General features: G+C 54.9%; 1 protein-coding gene across 1 annotated transcript; it reads right to left on the bottom strand.

Moving 5' to 3' along the window:
* Window positions 1–1,167: 1,167 nt before the first annotated feature.
* On the bottom strand, window positions 1,168–19,986 carry DNAJC3 (DnaJ heat shock protein family (Hsp40) member C3; the record flags this gene model as incomplete). Its single annotated transcript, XM_061579880.1, has 8 exons — window positions 1,168–6,969; window positions 7,704–7,852; window positions 8,467–8,599; window positions 9,320–9,443; window positions 11,628–11,733; window positions 14,339–14,458; window positions 17,076–17,257; window positions 19,927–19,986. Coding segments are annotated over 8 exons (1,047 nt in total), but the record flags the coding sequence as incomplete, so codon positions are not given.
* Between the last annotated feature and the right edge of the window lies 1 nt (window position 19,987).

Below are 19,987 nucleotides of genomic sequence, written 5' to 3'. Positions count from 1 at the left end.
ACCCACTCACCCACGCACTCACTTACTCACCCACCAACCAGAGGTCGCAAACGGGTATTGAATTCTTTACCCGTACCCGGCCGCACCAGGGTCGCAAACTCTCCCACTCACCCACCCACTCACCCACCTACCAATTCAGCTACTCACTCACTCACCCACCCACTCACCCACTCACTCACCCACTCACCCACGCACTCACTTACTCACCCACCAACCAGAGGTCGCAAACGGGTTTTGATTCCTTACCCGTACCCGGCCGCACCAGGGTCGCAAACTCTCCCACTCACCCACCCACCAATTCAGCTACTCACTCACTCACCCACCCACTCACTCACCCACTCACCCACTCACCCACTTACTCACCCACCAACCAGAGGTCGCAAACGGGTTTTGATTCCTTACCCGTACCCGGCCGCACCAGGGTCGCAAACTCTCCCACTCACCCACCCACTCACCCACCCACCAATTCAGCTACTCACTCACTCACCCACCCACTCACTCACCCACTCACCCACGCACTCACTTACTCACCCACCAACCAGAGGTCGCAAACGGGTTTTGATTCCTTACCCGTACCAGTACCCGGCCGCACCAGGGTCGCAAATGGCTACCCGTACCCGGCCGGGTACGGGTAGCCGTTCCCTACCCGTACCCTATCCGAAATGAGTGACAAACGGTTACTCACCAGTGACTCACGGCCTACCCGTACCCGGCTGCACCAGGGTCGCAAACGGGTACCCGTACCCGGCCGTACCCGTACCCTACCCGGCCGGGTACGGTACGGGTATCGGGTACCTGGTTGCGACCTCTGGGATGAAGCCATGTTGCAGGCGCGGGTGGGTTGATTCTAGGAACTTGAATTGTGAGAAGAGACAAGACGTTGGGAAATGAGTGACAAACGGTGACTCACCAGTGACTCACGGCCTACCCGTACCCGGCCGCACCAGGGTCGCAAACGGGTACCTGTACCCGGGTACGGGTAGCCGGGTACGGGTATCGGGTACCCGGTTGCGACCTCTGTTGTGGACCATAGATAACATTCACACGAACATTCACATTCACACACGAACACTCACATTCACACACACACTCACACAACATTCACACACACACTCGTACAACATTCACACACTCAACATTCACACACTCTCACCGTGTCTTCACACTTGGTATTTATTTTACAAAATAAACAATCCTCCTCCTCCTCCACCACCACCCCTCCAAACAGACGAGAAACACAAACGCGATTAGATAAAGCCGCGTGCGTGTTGCGTGTTGTTTTAATGTTCTAGATGTTCCACCCCCCGTTTAAAGTTTAAATATTCAACAACAACCATCACCAAGCCCAGCCCCCGTGTGTCGATTTGAACAAATATATTTTTTTAATGACAAATTTTTTTTTCTTGATTTTTTTTTCTTTTTCCCGGTTCGGGAAATAATAGTCACACAAGAGGCTTTCGATGACGCGATACAACACGATGATGTCCTGTTCCCCTGGGTAGCGAGTGTCATTTTCCTAATTGCTGATGCCTCAAAAAAGGTAGAGAAAGTGGCTGTTATTCCAGCACAAAAAAACTTTGTAGATTTGAAGCTTTCGTGACTGCAAGGATTCATACTTTTAGAGTTTTTTTGGTAAAGTCACGTAGGTAAAAAATTGGAATTGAAATTAATAAAAATCACGTTTCGGAGGCAACGCACGTGTGTCATCAAGATGCAAGTTCTTAGTTCCTCCCTAAACTTGTATTTAAGAAAATGCATCTTGGAATCCCTGCCTCACTTGATGCAGCAAATCTGGCTGTGACGGTCCCACCTGATTTGTTGCCTCCGAAACGTCGTGATTTTGTATTATTTTATTTTTTATAAATTTTTATTTCATTTTTTTTACCTACATGGTGACTTTACCCAAAAAACTAAGAACACAAATTTCGATTTAAAGCTTTCGTGACTGCAGGGAATTAATCTTCTTGGTTCTTTCGGTGAAGTCACGTAGAATGGAAGTAATAAAATAATAACAAAATAAATCTGAAACGTAATAAAATAATTATTTTATTACATTTTATTTTTATTATAATAAAATAATTACTTTAGCATGATTAATTTTCATTATTTTATTATTTACATTCTACGTGACTTTGACCGACAGAATCAAGCAGACGGAGACTTGTGTTGCCTCCGAAACGTCGTGATTTTTATTATTTTATTTTTTATTAATTTTTATTTCATTTTTTTTTACCTACATGGTGACTTTACCCAACAAACTAAGAACACAAACTTTGCTTTTGCAAGCGGGACTTCGCGTGCACAAAAGACACGAATGCACATCACTTTTTCTCACTGAAAATAGGTACATTTCTAAATATAACTCTCCTGTTCTTGGTTCTTTCAGTAAAGTCACGTAGAAGGGAAGTAATTAAACAATAAAAATAAAACATAATTAAATAAAATAATTCTCACGACGTTTCGGCTACAACGCAAGCAGCCGTCTTCAGGTGAAGAATGAATATGCTAAATTCCTCTTCATATGCACATTCTTTTGTTAAGGCGCTCCTCTTCCACCTCCTATCCAGCTTATATACAAGCTCCTAGCTTGGCAGTGTCTCATTCTTCACCTGAAGACGGCTGCTTGCGTTGTAGCCGAAACGTCGTGAGAATTATTTTATTATGTTTCATTTTTATTATTTCATTACTTCCCTTCTACGTGACTTTACCTGAAAGAACCAAGAAGATGAATCCCTGCAGTCACGAAAGCTTTAAATCGAAAAATCACTCTCCTGCTCACAGAAGCAAAGTTTGTGGGGGAATGATAGCCACTTTCTGTGCTTTTGAGGCATATAAGCAATTGGGAAACAACGCTTACTAGCCAGGAACTTAATATTTAGTTGTTACGCAGCGAAATCTCGCCCCCCTCCCTCCCCGCACCCCCCCCCATGTGCACCAGCAGCGGTCCTGGACAATTCAAAGAAAGAAACGCGGATTTCCCAAGATCTCTCGTGCCGAAATAAACACACACCACGACAAATATTAGGTACGAATTTAAGAGCGAATGCTACCGATCGATCGACCGACCGGCCTGATCAATCGACCGATAAATCGAATGATCGATCAATCGACCAACCGATCAATCGACCGATAAATCGAATGATCGATCAATCGACCAACCGATCAATCGACCGATCAATCGAATGATCGATCAATCGACCGATCAATCGACTGATCAATCGACCGACCAATCAATCGACCGATAAATCGAATGATCGATCAATCGACCAACCGATCAATCGACTGATCAATCGACCGGACCAAGCAATCGACCGATAAATCGAATGATCGATCAATCGACCAACCGATCAATCGACTGATCAATCGACCGGACCAATCAATCGACTGATAAATCGAATGATCGATCAATCGACCAACCGATCAATCGACTGATCAATCGACCAACCGATCAATCGACCAACCAATCAACAGAACCCGACCCCCCCCCCCCTCCCCCGCATCACCACTAAGCGGATGACGTCACAGCCACACAGCCAATGGGCATCACTCAACCGCCCGCCCCTCACCCGTCGTGAAGATATTGCAACCACTGCGCTGTAGAGCGCGTTCGGGATCGCCCGGAGCGACGCGACCCGTTTTCGGGGTTTTTGAGCGCGGCGTCGCCCGGGACAAATAACGTCGCCCAACAACAACAACCAACAACAACAACAACAACCAACAACAACGATACGCTCCTGGTTCTTTGGGTAAAGTCACGCGGGCAGGCAAAAGTAACGAAAGAACACACGACGTTTCGGTCGCAGCCACAAGCGTCCGTCTTCAGGCGAGAGAAAATCATCTGCCGATTCAGGTGAGAAAATAATCTGGCGTTGCGGCTTAATATGAAGCCACAACAGCAGAAAACGATTTGCCAATTCAGGTGAGAAAATTATCTGGCGTTGTGGCTTTATGTGAAGCCACAACAGCAGAAAACGGTCTGCCGATTCAGGTGAGAAAATTATCTGCAGATACATTTTTCTCACCTGAAGACGGACGCTTGTGGCTGCGGCCGAAACGTCGCGTTTTCTTTCGTTACTTTTGTCAATCTTCTTGGTTGTTTCGGTAAAGTCGTCACGTAGAAGGGAAATAATAAAATAATAAAAATCAAACGCACTAAAATACAATTCTCACGACGTTTCGGCCACAACGCAAGCAGCCGTCCTCAGGTGAAGAACAGGTCTGTCGGGAAGACAGCGTCTAAATGAACACCACCAAGCTTGGCAGAGTATATTATTCATTCACCTGAGGATGGCTGCTTGCGTTGTTGCCGAAACGTCGTGAGAATAGTTTAATGTTTTATTTTTATTATTTTATTTCCCTTCTACGTGACTTTACCGAAAGAACCAACAAGATGAATCCCTGCAGTCACGAAAGCTTTCAATCGAAATTCACTTTTCTCTACCCACGTGACTTTACCGACAGAACCAGAGTACGCATTCCTGTCGTCACGAAAGCTTCAAATCAAGAAGACCAACGGTCTTGCCACAGCTCCATTAAACATTCAAATTCTGGCCCAAACATAGAAGTCCACGACTTGTCGTGAATTCGCGCGAGTCCAAAGGAGTCATCGCGTTTGGTGGAGGTTTCGTTTCTCCGTCGTCGTCGTCGTCATCATCTTCCGCTTAGAAATCTGCCCTTACTCCCCGTCAGAGGTCGCAACCGGGTACCCGATACCCGTACCCTACCCGATACCCGGCTACCCGGCCGGGTACGGGTACGGGTACCCGTTTGCGACCCTGGTACGGCTGGGTACGGGTAGGCCGTGAGTCACTGGTGAGTCACCGTTTGTCACTCATTTCCCAACGTCTTGTCTCTTCTCACAATTCAAGTTCCTAGAATCAACCCACCCGCGCCTGCAACATGGCTTCATCCCAGAGGTCGCAATCAGGTACCCGATACCTGTACCCTACCCGATACCCGGCCGGGTACGGGTAGGGTACGGGTACAGGTACCCGTTTGCGACCCTGGTGCGGCCGGGTACGGGTACGGGTAAGGAATCAAAACCCGTTTGCGACCTCTGTTCCGTGATGACCTCCAAAGGGGTCGCACTTGAAATATTTACAAAGGTCGGCTGTGTCGCGAGCCGTTCCCATCGTCATATTCTCTTCTTTAACCTCTCTCTCTCCCCTTCTGTGCGCAGTGCTGGTAAAGAATTGTGAGCGACAACCTCGCCCCCATCCAAGAATAATTAAGGTACAGGATCGTTTTAAAGCTCAAGAACTGTGTTCATGGAGAGAGCGAGAGGTGAGAAAATCGGTCGCGAACCAAACAGGAAACCGCACGCCAACCCAGAAACAAAAGATCCACCCCACCCGTGTAGCCTCAACAGGCTGTAGGGGCAAGTGCTGCGAGTAGCGAGCAGCACCTGAAGACACACAGACAAAGGTCCCCCGCGGAGCCTCCAACAGGCTGTAGGGGCAAGTGCTGCGAGTAGCAAGCAGCACCTGTAGACACACAGACAAAGGTCCCCCGCGTAGCCTCCCAACAGGCTGTAGGAGCAAGTGCTGCGAGTAGCAAGCAGCACCTGTAGACACACAGACAAAGGACCCCCGCGTAGCCTCCAACAGGCTGTCGGGGCAAGTGCTGCGAGTAGCGAGCTGCAGCGCCTATGAAGGCCGGCACTGTGGCACACGAGGGGGTGGGTGGCCAACACCCCAACGGCGATGTTTACGACACACGCACGCACACACACACACACACACGCACGCACACATACACACGCACACACACACACGCACACACGCACACACACGCACGCACGCGCACGCACGCACACATACACACGCACACACACGCACACACACGCACGCACGCGCACGCACGCACACATACACACGCACACACACGCACACACACACGCATGCACGCACGCAGGCGCCGGAGAACTCATTTGAGGCCGAGTCGACCTAGGGGAGGCCCAGGACCGCGAGCGGGACGCTGGCCGATGCCCGGGTACTACCACCGCACTACCGATGGCGGTAGCCCGGCAAATTTAAGTGACGGTGACGTTACCACGGCACGCCCGTGCCAGGCCAGGTGCACGTTGAGGCCACGTGAAGTGGTGTGTGTGGTGTGTGTGGGTGGTGTGGGTGGTGTGTGTGGTGTGTGGTGTGTGTGTGGGTGTGTGGTGTGTGTGTGGTGTGGGGTGGGTGGTGTGTGGTGTGTGTGTGGTGTGTGTGTGGTGTGTGGTGTGGGGTGGGTGGAGTGTGTGGTGTGTGTGGTGTGTGTGTGTGTGTGGTGTGTGTGTGGTGTGTGGTGTGTGGTGTGTGTGGTGTGGTGTGTGAGTGGTGTGTGTGTGGTGTGTGGTGTGTGTGGTGTGTGTGGTGTGGTATGTGTGGTGTGCGCGTGGGGTGGTGTGTGTGGTGTGTGTGGTGTGTGCGTGGTGTGTGCGTGGTGTGTGCGTGGTGTGTGCGTGGTGTGTGCGGTGTGTGCGGTGTGTGTGGTGTGGTGTGGTGTGTGTGGGGTGGGTGGTGTGTGTGGTGTGTGTGATGTGTGCGTGGTATGGCGTGTGTGTTGTGCGTGGTGTACGCGTGAGTGGGTGGTGGGTGGGCGAATCGGTGAAAGAAAATCGTGGAAAAGCCGGAGAGATGGGAAGGGGGGTGGGGGGGATGCGGGTGGAGCGGGCGGGGGGTGACAACATCTGGACCGGATTCACCGAGCGTCGATCGGAGCGGATGACCGCGTGGTGGTGGTGGCGGTGGTGGTGGGGGGGGTACGGTTTGATCGTAAGGGGGGCCCCCCCCCCCAGACGCTGTCCTCAGTTGAAGTGGAACTTGAATTGGGGTCCTCCAGAACCAAAGGGGTTGAAGCCCCCCGGGAAAGGGTGCCAGCCACCCCCGCCGCCCCCCCTTTGCCAGGGGTTGCCACCACCGCCCTGTTGACTTTCGGGATCCAGGGGGTCCTCTCCCGAGTCGAACTTGCTCCGCTTCTCTGTGGGGCGGGGAGAGAGGGGGGAGACGCGGAGGAGGGAGCGTTAGCGAGGGTGGGTCATGGTGGGTGGGTGGGTAGGTGGTGGTGATGGTGGGTGGGTGTGTGGGTGATGGGGTGTAGGGGGGTGATGGTGTGTGGGTGATAGGGTGTGGGTGATGGTGGGTGGGTGGGTGATGGTGGGTGGGTGGGTGATGGTGGGTGGGTGATAATAGGTGGGTGATGGGGTGTGGGTGGGTGGGTGAAGGAGAGTGGGGTGGGTGATGGTGGGTGGGTGATGGTAGCGAGCGAATGAGTGATTGAATGAGTGAGTGAGCGGGCGAGCGAGTGAGTGAGTGAGCAGGCGAGTGAGAGCGAGAGAGCGGGCGTGTGAGAGCGAGCGAGCGGCGAGCGAATGAGTGGGCGAGTGAGAGAGCGAGCGGGCAAGTGAGAGAGCGAGTGAGCGGGCGAGCGAATGAGTGAGAGGGCGAGTGAGAAAGAGAGCGAGCGGGCAAGTGAGAGCGAGCGAGCGGGCGAGTGAGAGAGCGAGTGAGCGGGCGAGTGAGAGAGCGAGTGAGCGAATGAGTGAGAGAGCGAGTGAGCGGGCGAGCGAATGAGTGAGAGGGCGAGTGAGAGAGAGAGCGAGCGGGCGAGTGAGAGCGAGTGAGTGAGTGAGCGGACGAGCGAATGAGTGAGCGAGCGAGCGAATGAGTGAGCGGGCGAGCGAGCGAGTGAGCGAGTGAGTGAGCGAGCTGTACCGGGGTCTGTGAGGACCTCCTTAGCCGCCGCGATGTCGATAAAGTGCTTCTCGGCTTTCTTTTTCTCGGACTCCGACTGGAAGTTGTCCGGGTGCCACTGCTGCGCCAGCTTGCGGTACGCCTTCACGATCTCCTGCTTCTTGGCAGACCTTCACACGGGGGATGGGGGGGCACGGGGGGGGGGCACGGGGGGGGGGGGGGGGGGGGGGGGGGGGGGGGGAGACACACATGGCAGGGTTGCCGAGAAGATGTTGACTACCTCGCCTGGTGTACAGGAGGTCATGGGTTCGATCACGACCCTGACGATGCCTGCTGCTGCTGTATATTTGGAGTTTGCGTGTCTCTCTCATCATCATCACGGTGGCTAGGAGATCTTAATTTTAGAACTTCAATCTTAATTTTAGAACTTTCGTGACTGCAGGAATTATTATTTGGTTCTTTCGGTAAAGTCACGTCTGAAGATAAAATAATAAATTAAATAATAGCATATTACGACGTATCGATTGCGACACACGCAATCATCATCATCAGGTATAATGAAATAGCGACATAAAATCTAACCATGAAACTATAGACAGACATATAAGCAGACAGATATCACCAAGATACACACAGAGAGAGCAACACAGGTACAGAGAGGGGTGATCGTCTCTGTGGGGTGGCTATGAACTCCCGCGTGATGATGACGACGACGACGACGATTATCGGAGCCCCCCCCCCCCGCGCTAGCGTCACGAGCGGTGGGCGGTGGTGTGGCACCGACCTCTTGACCCCGAGGATCTTGTAGTAGTCCCGGCGCTGGGACTGCTTGAGCAGCTTCTGGGCCTTGTCCAGGCCCTCGCGCACGCCCGGAGCTGACTCATCAACCCCCCTCGCTCGCTCGTAGTCAGCCACCGCTGGGGGGGGGGGGGGGGGGTAGAGGGGGGGCGTAGGGGGTGGGGGGTGGGGGGTAGGGGATAGGGGGTGGGGGGTAAGGGGGGGGTGGGGGAATAGGGGGGGTGGGGGGTGTGGGCCAATCAACTTCAAGGACAGTGCATATCATTACCATCATCAGAGTTGTTTCTTTTTGTTTGCATTTTGACTGCTTGTGTTGTGGTTATTGCAAACATGATGCCTTGTATAAAGGTGTCAGTTTTTGTACCAGTTGAAAGGATAATAAGTATAACCTGTAAAAACAAAGTTTTTCACTATAAATCCTTTATATGCGTGGCGGCTAGAGTCCTCTCGTCCTCTGGCTTGAGATGGCTGCCACCTATGGGTCAGATGATTGCATTGCACCATTAAGCAATTAGTAATTAAATATAATATTTTTGTCCTAAAAAGTGTAAAATTTTGCAACATTTTTTTCCACAAACATTAATTGTCACGCACAACGAGTCTGTGTGCAAAATGTCAGCTCGATTGGATCACAGTAAGTGGGTTAAAAAACGACCGAAAGATTTACATGGTCGTAAGCAAGCAAGCAAGTGAACTTAATATAAAGGATTTAATAAAGGATTTAAAAACCTACTACTAAACCAAGAATACGTTTCCGCCCTAGTACGTGCGTCATCGTCGTCATCATCGGCAAGTGTTCAAGGCGTCGCACACGCGAGAGACAGCGCGTCCCACCGTACCTTCCTCGTATTCCTCATTCGCGATGTGAGCCTCCGCGCGGTCTCGCAGCGCGCCGACGTTGTCTGGATCGCGGTCGAGCACCAGGCTGCACGCTCGCACCGCATCCGCCGTCCGCTCCTCGCTCTGCGGGTGGTGGTGGTGGTGGTGGGGGGGGGCACGGAGAGGCGGGAGAGGCGATGAGTGTGGGGGGGCGGGTGACAGTAACCACGGTGGCTAGGAGATGTTTACTACCTCGCCTGGTGTGCAGGAGGTCGTGGGTTCGATCACGACCCTGACGACGCCTGCTGCTGCTGTATATTTGGAGTTTGCGTCTCTCATCATCACGGTGGCTAGGAGATGTTGACTACCTCGCCTGGTATACAGGAGGTCGTGGGTTTGATCCCGACCCTGACGACGCCTGCTGCTGTTTATTTGGAGTCTGCGTGCCTCTCTCGCTCTTTCATCATCATCACGGTGGCTAGGAGAAGTTGACTACCTCGCCTGGTACGCAGGAGGTCTTGGGTTCGATCACGACCCTGACGACGCCTGCTGCTGTATATTTGGAGTTTGCGTGTCTCTCTCTCTCTCATCATCATCACCACGGTGGCTAGGAGATGTTGACTACCTCGCCTGGTGTACAGGAAGTCGTGGGTTAGATCACGACCCTGACGACGCCTGCTGCTGCTGTTTATTTGGAGTCTGTGTGCCTCTCTCTCTCATCATCATCACGGTGGCTATGAGATGTTGACTACCTCGCCTGGTACACAGGAGGTCGTGGGCTCAATCACGACCCTGATGACGCCTGCTGCTGTATATTTGAAGTTTGCGTCTCTCTCTCTCCGTGGCGGTTGCGTGGATTTTTCACCGGGCCCTCCCGTTTTCCCCTCCACATTTCGAATCAACGTCACGCATTCAGCAGAGTCTTTTGGCTGCCGCTATGAATTCCCACGTGATGACGACGATGATTGCAACGCCGGCCACGCTACGATCGAAACGTCGCGATGTGTTATTTCGTTGTTCTTGGCTCTTTCGGTAAAGTCACGTAGAAGGGAAATAATAAAATAATAAAAATAAAACATAACAGGATAAAATTCTCACGACGTTTCGGCCACAACACAAGCAGCCGTCCTCAGGTGAAGAACAGGTCTGTCGGGAAGACAGCATCCTAATGAAACACCGCTAGGCTTGGCAGCGTATTTTTAAGCTGGGTCAAAAATAAACCATAATTAGAACGCCGTCTTTCCGAAACCCCTTTTCTTCACCTGAGGACGGCTGCGTGCGTTGTGGCCGAAACGTCGTGAGAATTTCATCTTATTACGTTTCATATTTTTATTATTTGATTATTTCCCTTCTACGTGATGACTTTACCGAAAGAACCAAGAAGATGAATCCTTGCAGTCACGAAAGCTTTAAATCGAAACATCATTCCCTTGTTCTATTTTAGTGTTCGACCTACGTGACTTTACCCAAAGAACCAACGAGCCTGTTCAATATTCTAGGGTTTTTTCGGTAAAGTCACGTAGGTAACAAAATTTTAATTGACTTTACCGAAAAAACCCAAGAATATGAATCCTTGCAGTGACGAAAGCTTCAAATCTAGAGTCTGTTCAAGGCGACACGGGGAGATTGTTTTGTGTGTGGGGTGGGGTGAGGAGGGGAGGGGTGGCAACCTTAGTCTCTGCCAGAGGTCACAACTGGGTACCCGATACCCGTACCCAACCCGATACCCGTACCCAACCCGATACCCGGATACCCGTACCCGGCCAGGTACGGGTACGGGTACCCGTTTGCGACCCTGGTGCGGCCGGGTACGGGTAAGGAATCAAAACCCGTTTGCGACCTCTGGTTGGTGGGTGAGTAAGTGGGTGCGTGGGTGAGTGGGTGAGTGAGTGGGTGAGTGGGTGAGTGAGTGGGTGAGTGGGTGGGTGAGTAAGTGGGTGCGTGGGTGAGTGGGTGAGTGCGTGGGTGGGTGAGTGAGTGAGTTCGTGAGTGAGTGAGTGGTTGAGTGAGTGGGTGGGTGAGCGAGTGGGTGAGTGAGTAGCTGAATTGGTGGGTGGGTGAGTGAGTGGGAGAGTTTGCGACCCTGGTGCGGCCGGGTACGGGTAAGGAATCAAAACCCTCTTCTTGGTTCTTTCGGTAAAGTCACGTAGAAGGGAAGTAATAAAATTACAAAAATAAAACATAATAAAATATGTTTTATTTTTATTATTTTATTACTTCCCTTCTACGTGACTTTACCGAAAGAACCAAGAAGATGAATCCATGCTGCAGTCACGAAAGCTTTCAATCGGAATCAAAACCACGTTAGCGACCTCTGGTCTCCGCTACCTTCGAGAGGCAGTGACAGATGCGCTCATCGGCGCGTGCCGCGTACACGGCCACCGAAGCCTCCGTCTTCTTGACCGCCTCCAGCTTGGCCACCGCCTCATCGTACCTGCGGCACACCGACCGGCACCAGCACCATCAACAACACCACCACCACCAGCACCATCAACAACACCACCACCACCAGCACCATCAACAACACCACCACCACCAGCACCATCAACAACACCACCACCACCAGCACCATCAACAACACCACCACCACCAGCACCATCAACAACACCACCACCACCACCGTCAACACCACCACCATCAACAACACCACCACCACCACCAGCACCACCACCAGCACCGTCAACACCACCACCATCAACACCACCACCATCAACAACACCACCAGCACCGTCAACACCACCACCACCATCAACAACACCACCAGCACCACCACCAGCAACAACACCACCACCGTCAACACCACCACCACCATCAACAACACCACAACCACCAGCACCATCAACAACACCACCACCATCAACAACACCACAACCACCAGCACCATCAACAACACCGCCACCACCAGCACCATCAACAACACCACCACCATCAACAACACCACTACCACCACCACCATCAACAACACCACCACCATCAACAACACCACCACCACCAGCACCATCAACAACAACAACACCACCACCAGCACCATCAACACCACCACCACCATCAACAACACCACCACCATCAACAACACCACCACCAGCAACACCACCAGCACCATCAACAACACCACCACCAGCAACACCATCAACAACACCGCCACCACCACCATCAACAACAACACCACCAGCAACACCATCAACAACACCGCCACCACCACCATCAACAACAACACCACCAGCAACACCATCAACAACACCACCACCAGCACCATCAACAACACCGCCACCACCAGCACCATCAACAACACCACCACCAGCACCATCAACAACACCACCACCACCACCACCAGCAACACCACCACCACCAACAACACCACCACCACCAGCACCATCACCACCAGCAGCACCACCAACACCAACACCACCACCAGCAACACCACCACCACCATCAACAACACCACCACCACCACCAGCACCAGCAACACCACCAGCACCAGCACCACCACCGTCACCACCGCCACCGCCACCACCACCACCACCACAGTTGCAGGCCTCAAAACACACCGTGGAGGTGGCAAGTGCTGCGTTCGGGGGGGGAGGGGGCAGCGGCGCTTGCCGAGGGCAGCGCTTGCCGAGGGCGGCGCTTGCCAAAGGCGGCGCTTGCGTGCAAAAGGGGCGGGAGGGCAACGCCAATGTGGACGACGACGACGACGACGATGTGAAAGCGGCATCACGGCTCCCAGTGGCGACCGAATGTCGGGAGGAGGAGAGCGCGCTCCAGACGGCCGCGTGCGCGGAGCGTTTGAAAGCGCGCCATTGCTGTGGCAGGCTATGGCAGGCTATGGCAGGCTATGGCAGGCTCTGGCAGGCTATGGCAGGCTATGGCAGGCTATGGCAGGCTATGGCAGGCTCTGGCAGCCCGTGGCAGGCCGTGGCAGCCTATGGCAGTCTATGGCGAGGCCATGGCAGGCTGTGGCAGTCTCTGAGAGTCTCTGGCAGGTTGTGGCAGGCTATGGCAGGCTATGGCAGGCTCTGGCAGGCTCTGGCAGGCTATGGCAGGCTATGGCAGGCTCTGGCAGGCTCTGGCAGCCCGTGGCAGGCCGTGGCAGGCTATGGCAGTCTATGGCGAGGCCATGGCAGGCTGTGGCAGTCTCTGAGAGTCTCTGGCAGGCTGTGGCAGGCTCTGGCAGGCTATGGCAGGCTCTGGCAGGCTCTGGCAGGCTCTGGCAGGCTATGGCAGGCTCTGGCAGGCTCTGGCAGCCCGTGGCAGGCCGTGGCAGGCTATGGCAGTCTATGGCGAGGCCATGGCAGGCTGTGGCAGTCTCTGAGAGTCTCTGGCAGGCTGTGGCAGGCTATGGCAGGCTATGGCAGGCTACAGTAGTCTATGGCGAGGCCATGGAAGTCTCTGGCAGTCTCTGGCAGGCCGTGGCAGTTTCTGACAGTCTCTTGCAGGCCGTGGCAGGCTATGGCAAGCTAGGGCAGGCTACAGTAGTCTATGGCGAGGCTGTGGCAGGCTCTGGCAGTCTCTGGCAGGCCGTGGCAGGCTATGGCAGGCTATGGCAGGCTATGGCAGGCTGTGGCAGGCTATGGCAGGCTATGGCAGGCTATGGCAGGCTACAGTAGTCTATGGCAAGTCTCTGGCAGGCTGTGACAGTCTCTGGCAGTCTCTGGCAGGCCGTGGCAGGCTATGGCAGTCTACAGTAGTCTATGGCAAGTCTCTGGCAGGCTGTGGCAGGCTATGGCAGGCTGTGGCAGGCTATGGCGGCTACAGTAGTCTATGGCAAGTCTCTGGCAGGCTGTGGCAGGCTACGGCAGGCTATGGCAGGCTATGGCAGGCTACAGTAGTCTATGGCAAGTCTCTGGCAGGCTGTGGCAGTCTCTGGCAGGCTACAGTAGTCTATGGCAAGTCTCTGGCAGGCTGTGACAGTCTCTGGCAGGCTACAGTAGTCTATGGCGAGGCCGTGGCAGTCTCTGGCAGGCTCTGGCAGGCTGTGGCAGGCCGTGGCGGCCACTACCGGGCCGTGGCGGGGCGGGGGGGTGTGGCGTGTGGCCCACCTGGATTCGGCGATGAGGCTCTCGGCCGCCTCGAGCTGCCGACTTAGCTTCTTGACCTGGCGGTAGTGAGCCAGGCACGCCGCGTGGTCCGGGTCCAGCTTCAGGCACTCGCGGATCTCCCTGCGGGGTCACGCGGGGGTCACGCGGGGGTCACGCGGGGGTCACGCGGGGGTCATGGGGTAGGAGGAGTAGGGGGGGGGGTAGGGGACGAGTGAGCGACTGAGCGAGTGAGCGATTGAGCGAGTGAGCAAACGAGTGAGCGACTGAGCGAGTGAGCGATTGAGCGACTGACAAAACGAGTGAGTGACTGAGTGAGTGAGCAAACGAGTGAGCGACTGAGCAAACGAGTGAGCGACTGACTGACTGAGCGAGTGAGTGACTGAGCGAGTGAGCAAACGAGTGAGCGACTGAGTGAGTGAGTGAGCAAGCGACTGAGTGAGTGAGTGAGTGACTGAGCGAGCGACTGAGCGAGCGAGCGACTGAGCGAGCGAGCGACTGAGCGAGCGAGCGACTGAGCGAGCGAGCGAGCGAGCGAGCGACTGAGCGAGCGACTGAGCGAGCGAGTGAGTGAGTGACTGAGCGAGCGAGCGACTGAGCGACTGAGCGAGTGAGCAAATGAGTGTCTGAGCGAGCGAGTGACTGAGTGACTGAGTGAGCGAGCGACTGAGCGAGTGAGCGACTGAGCGAATGAGTGAGCGAGTGAGCGAGTGACTGAGCGAGCAATTAGATTTGCTGCTGGGGTGATGAGCGATCGAGCGACTGAGCGAGCGAGCGACTCACGCGAGCGAATGACTGAGCGAGTGAGTGTCTGAGCGAGTGCCCAAGCGAGCGAGTGAGCGAGCGAGCGACTCACGTGAGCGAGTCGTCCTGCTCGCCCAGGCTGTAGTGCAGGCGGCTGCTGCGCAGGTGAGCGGCCGTGTTGTCGTTGCGCAGTTTCGTGGACTGAGCGAGTGACTGAACGACTGAGTGACTGAGCAAGTGAGTGATTGAGTGAGCGAGTGAGTGACTGAACGACTGAGTGACTGAGCGAGTGAGTGACTGAGTGAGCGAGTGAGTGACTGAATGACTGAGTGACTGAGCAAGTGAGTGACTGAGTGAGCGAGTGAGTGACTGAATGACTGAGTGACTGAGCAAGTGAGTGATTGAGTGAGCGAGTGAGTGACTGAATGACTGAGTGACTGAGCAAGTGAGTGACTGAGTGAGCGAGTGAGTGACTGAATGACTGAGTGACTGAGCAAGTGAGTGACTGAGTGAGCGAGTGAGTGACTGAATGACTGAGTGACTGAGCAAGTGAGTGACTGAGTGAGCGAGTGAGTGACTGAATGACTGAGTGACTGAGCAAGTGAGTGACTGAGTGAGCGAGTGAGTGACTGAATGACTGAGTGACTGAGCAAGTGAGTGACTGAGTGAGCGAGTGAGTGACTGAACGACTGAGTGACTGAGCAAGTGAGTGACTGAGTGAGCGAGTGAGTGACTGAACGACTGAGTGACTGAGCAAGTGAGTGACTGAGTGAGCGAGTGAGTGACTGAGCGAGTGAGTGACTGAACGACTGAGTGACTGAGCAAGTGAGTGACTGAGTGAGCGAACGAGCGACTGAGCGAGTGAGTGACTGAACGACTGAGTGACTGAGCAAGTGAGTGACTGAGTGAGCGAGTGAGTGACTGAGCGAGTGAGTGACTGAACGACTGAGTGACTGAGCAAGTGAGTGACTGAGCGAGTGAGTGAGTGACTGAGCGAGTGAGTGACTGAATGACTGAGTGACTGAGCAAGCGAGTGACTGAGCGAGTGAGCGAGTGACTGAGCGAGTGAGCGAGCGAGCGATTGAGCGAGTGAGCGAATGAGTGACTGAGCGACTGAGCAAGCGAGCGACTGAGCGAGCGAGCGAGCGACTGAGCGAGTGACCGAGCGAGCGAGCGACTGAGCGAGTGACCGAGCGAGCAATTAGATTTGCTGCTGGGGCGACGAGCGAGCGAGCGACTCACGTGAGCGAGTCGTCCTGTTCGCCCAGGCTGTAGTGCAGGCGGCTGATGCGCAGGTGAGCGGCCGTGTTGTCGTTGCGCAGTTTCGTGGACTGAGTGAGCGACTGAGCGACTGAGCGAGTGAGCGAGTGAGCGACTGAGCGAGTGAGCGAGTGAGCGAGTGAGCGACTGAGCGAATGACTGAGCAAGTGACTGAGCGAGTGAGCGAGTGAGTGAGCGAGTGAGCGACTGGGCGAATGACTGAGCAAGTGACTGAGCGAGTGAGCGAGTGAGTGAGCGAGTGAGCGACTGGGCGAATGACTGAGCAAGTGACTGAGCGAGTGAGCGAGTGAGTGAGCGAGTGAGCGACTGGGCGAATGACTGAGCAAGTGACTGAGCGAGTGAGCGAGTGAGCGACTGAGCGACTGAGCGACTGAGCGACTGAGCGAGTGAGCGAGTGAGCGACTGAGCGAGTGAGCGAGTGAGCGAGTGAGCGACTGAGCGAATGACTGAGCAAGTGACTGAGCGAGTGAGCGAGTGAGCGACTGGGCGAATGACTGAGCAAGTGACTGAGCGAGTGAGCGAGTGAGCGACTGAGCGACTGAGCGACTGAGCGAATGACTGAGCAAGTGACTGAGCGAGTGACTGAGCGAGTGAGTGACTGAGCAAGCGAGTGAGTGACTGGGCGAGTGACTGAGCGAGTGAGTGACTGGGCAAGCGAGTGAGTGACTGAGCGAGTGACTGAGTGAGCGACTGAGCGAGCGAGTGAGCGACTCACGTGAGCGAGTCGTCCTGCTCGCCCAGGCTGTAGTGCAGCCGGCTGATGCGCAGGTGAGCGGCCGTGTTGTCGTTCCGCAGTTTCGTCGTCGGCTTCAGGTCCTGGATCGCTTTGCCCAGGTTCCCCATCCGCTCGTGGCAATCGGCGCGCAGCTCCCGTACGTCCGAGTCCCACGGACAGGACTACGCACAAAGACAAAGGTCCCCCGTGTAGCCTTAACGGACTGCAGGGGCAAGTGCTGTTCGCGAGCACCTATGAAGGCCGGCACGGCACACGAGGGGGTGGGTGGCCAGCACCACCACGCCCGGCTGACTTTGTCTCCCCAGTGGCGATGTTTACCACACACCGCACTAGGTACTCATTTGAGGCCGAGTCGACCTAGGGGAGGCCCAGGACCGGTTCGGATAATCGTCACCGGTGGTGTTGGCCGTGAGCGGGAATCGAACTCTGGTAACAGAGGGTTCGTAGCGCAGCGTAGCGCTAACCGCTGCACCACCGCTCCCCACACACACGCACACACATACACACGGATACACACACGGACACACACACACACAAGGACACACGCAAAGACACACACACACAAGGACACACGCAAGGACACGCACACGGACGAACGCACACACACACACGGACGGACGCACACACACACAAGGACACACGCACACACACACAAGGACACACGCACACGGACACACAAGGACACACGCACACGGACACACACGCACACACGCACAAGGACACATGCACACACACACACGGACACACACGCACACACACACACAAGGACACACACGCACACACACACACAAGGACACACGCACACACACACACAAGGACACACGCACACACACACAAGGACACACGCACATACACACACGCACACGCACGCACACACACACACACACGCAGCCAAGTTCACTCAGGTTTATTTTAACGAGGAAAGAAGGCGAGAGAGCAGGAAGAGTCTCATTTGCAAGAGTGGGTGGGTGAGTGGGAGGGTGGGTGGGTGAGTGGGCAGGTGGGTGGGTGAGTAAGAGGGTGGGTGGGTGAGTGCGTGAGTGGGTGGTCGAGTGCGTGAGTCAGCGAGTGGGTGGGTGGATAGCTGAGTGGGTGGGTGGATAGGTGAGTGGGTGGGTGAGTGGGTAGATGAGCGAGTGGGTGGGTGAGTCAGTGAGTGGGTAGGTGAGCGAGCGGGCGGATGAGTGGGCGGGTGGCTGTGTGAGTGCGTGAGTCAGTGAGTGGGTGGGTGGGTAGATGAGTGGGTGAGGAGGTGAGCGAGTGGGTGGGCGGATGAGTGGGTGGGTAGGTGGGTGGGTAGGTGAGCGAGTGAGTGGGTGGGTAGGTGAGTGGGTGGGTGAGTGTCTGTGTGAGTGAGTGGGTGAGTGAGTGGATCGGACGAGTGGGTAGTTGAGTGGGTGGGTGAGTGGGTAGGTGAGCGAATGGGTAGGTGAGCGAGTGAGTGGGTGGGTAGGTGAGTAGGTGAGCGAGCGAGCGACTGAGCGAGCGAGCGACTGAGTGAGTGAGCGACTGAGTGAGTGAGCGAGTGGCTGAGCGAGCGAGTGACTGAGCAACTGAGCGAGTGAGCGAGTGACTGAGCAAGTGACTGAGCAAGTGACTGAGTGAGTGACTGAGTGAGTGACTGAGCGAGCGAGCGACTGAGCGCGTGGGCTCGAGTTGCATCAGCCGCAGTTGCTAGCAGGAGATCTTGATGGACGTGAGCGAGTGACTGAGTGAGTGACTGAGCGACTGAGCGAGTGAGTGAGTGAGCGACTGAGCATGTGAGCGAGCGACTGAGCGAGTGACTGAGCGAGTGAGCGACTGACTGAGCGAGTGACTGAGCGAGTGAGCGGCTGAGTGAGCGAGTGACTGAGCGAGCGACTGAGCGAGCGAGCGACTGAGCGAGTGACTGAGCGAGCGAGTGACTGAGCGCGTGGGCTCGAGTTGCGTCAGCCGCAGGTGCTAGCAGGAGATCTTGATGATGGACGTGAGCACGTGCCGCAAAAGCGGGAAGTTTACGGCTATAAATACAACGCGACGGGGGGAAGGGGCGGGGTAAGAATAGATTTGAATTCCTACATTTGGTTGCGTCAAGGATTTTGGTCAATAATTATTATTATTGAACTTGAAGGTCGGTTTTTGTTGCGTGTTTGTGCGTCTGTCCGTCCCGCCCCTTTGTGAGAACGCGACGCCGACACACGTGGCAGTCGCCCCGGGCCGCCACGTGTGCCGTGACAAAACTGCGGGCGCCGCAACGAGGTCGTCACCGCTCGCGACGATGACGACGTCACCAGCGTGCGACGATGACGACGTCATCGTCGTCGCCACCGTGCGACGATGACATCATCATCGTCGTAGTCATCGTCGTCAACAACGATGACTACGACATCGTCACCACCGTGCGACGATGACGCAGCAGCGGCGGCGGCAACAGCTACAGCAGCTACAGCAGCTACAGCAGCAGCAGCATCAGCTGCAGCAACAACAGCAGCAGCTACAGCAGCAGCAGCTACAGCAGCAACAGCTACAGCAGCAACAGCAGCAGCAACAGCAGCAACAGTAGCAGCAGCAGCTACAGCAGCAGCAACAGCAGCTACAGCAGCAGCAACAGCAGCTACAGCAGCAGCAGCAGCTACAACAGCAGCAACAGCAGCAGCAGCAGCTACAACAACAACAGCAGCAGCTACAGCAACAACAACGAGCAGCAGCAGCAGCTACAGCTACAGCAGCAGCTACAGCAGCAGCTGCAGCTACATCAGCTACAGCAGCTACAGCTACAGCAGCAGCTACAGCAGCAGCTACAGCAGCAGCTACAGCTACAGCAGCTACAACAACAACAGCAGCTACCCACGTCAACGATCTTGTCGAGGAAGGCGACAGCCCCCTGGTGGTCTCCCCACTCGTGCAGCGAA

Source organism: Lethenteron reissneri, chromosome 70 (genome assembly GCF_015708825.2).
Source record: "Lethenteron reissneri isolate LAM-NWPU_2019-01 chromosome 70, ASM1570882v1, whole genome shotgun sequence".
NCBI classification, from domain to species: domain Eukaryota; kingdom Metazoa; phylum Chordata; class Hyperoartia; order Petromyzontiformes; family Petromyzontidae; genus Lethenteron; species Lethenteron reissneri.
The sequence above is the reverse complement of the archived record's forward strand: the minus strand, read 5'-3'. Positions and strand labels throughout refer to the sequence as shown.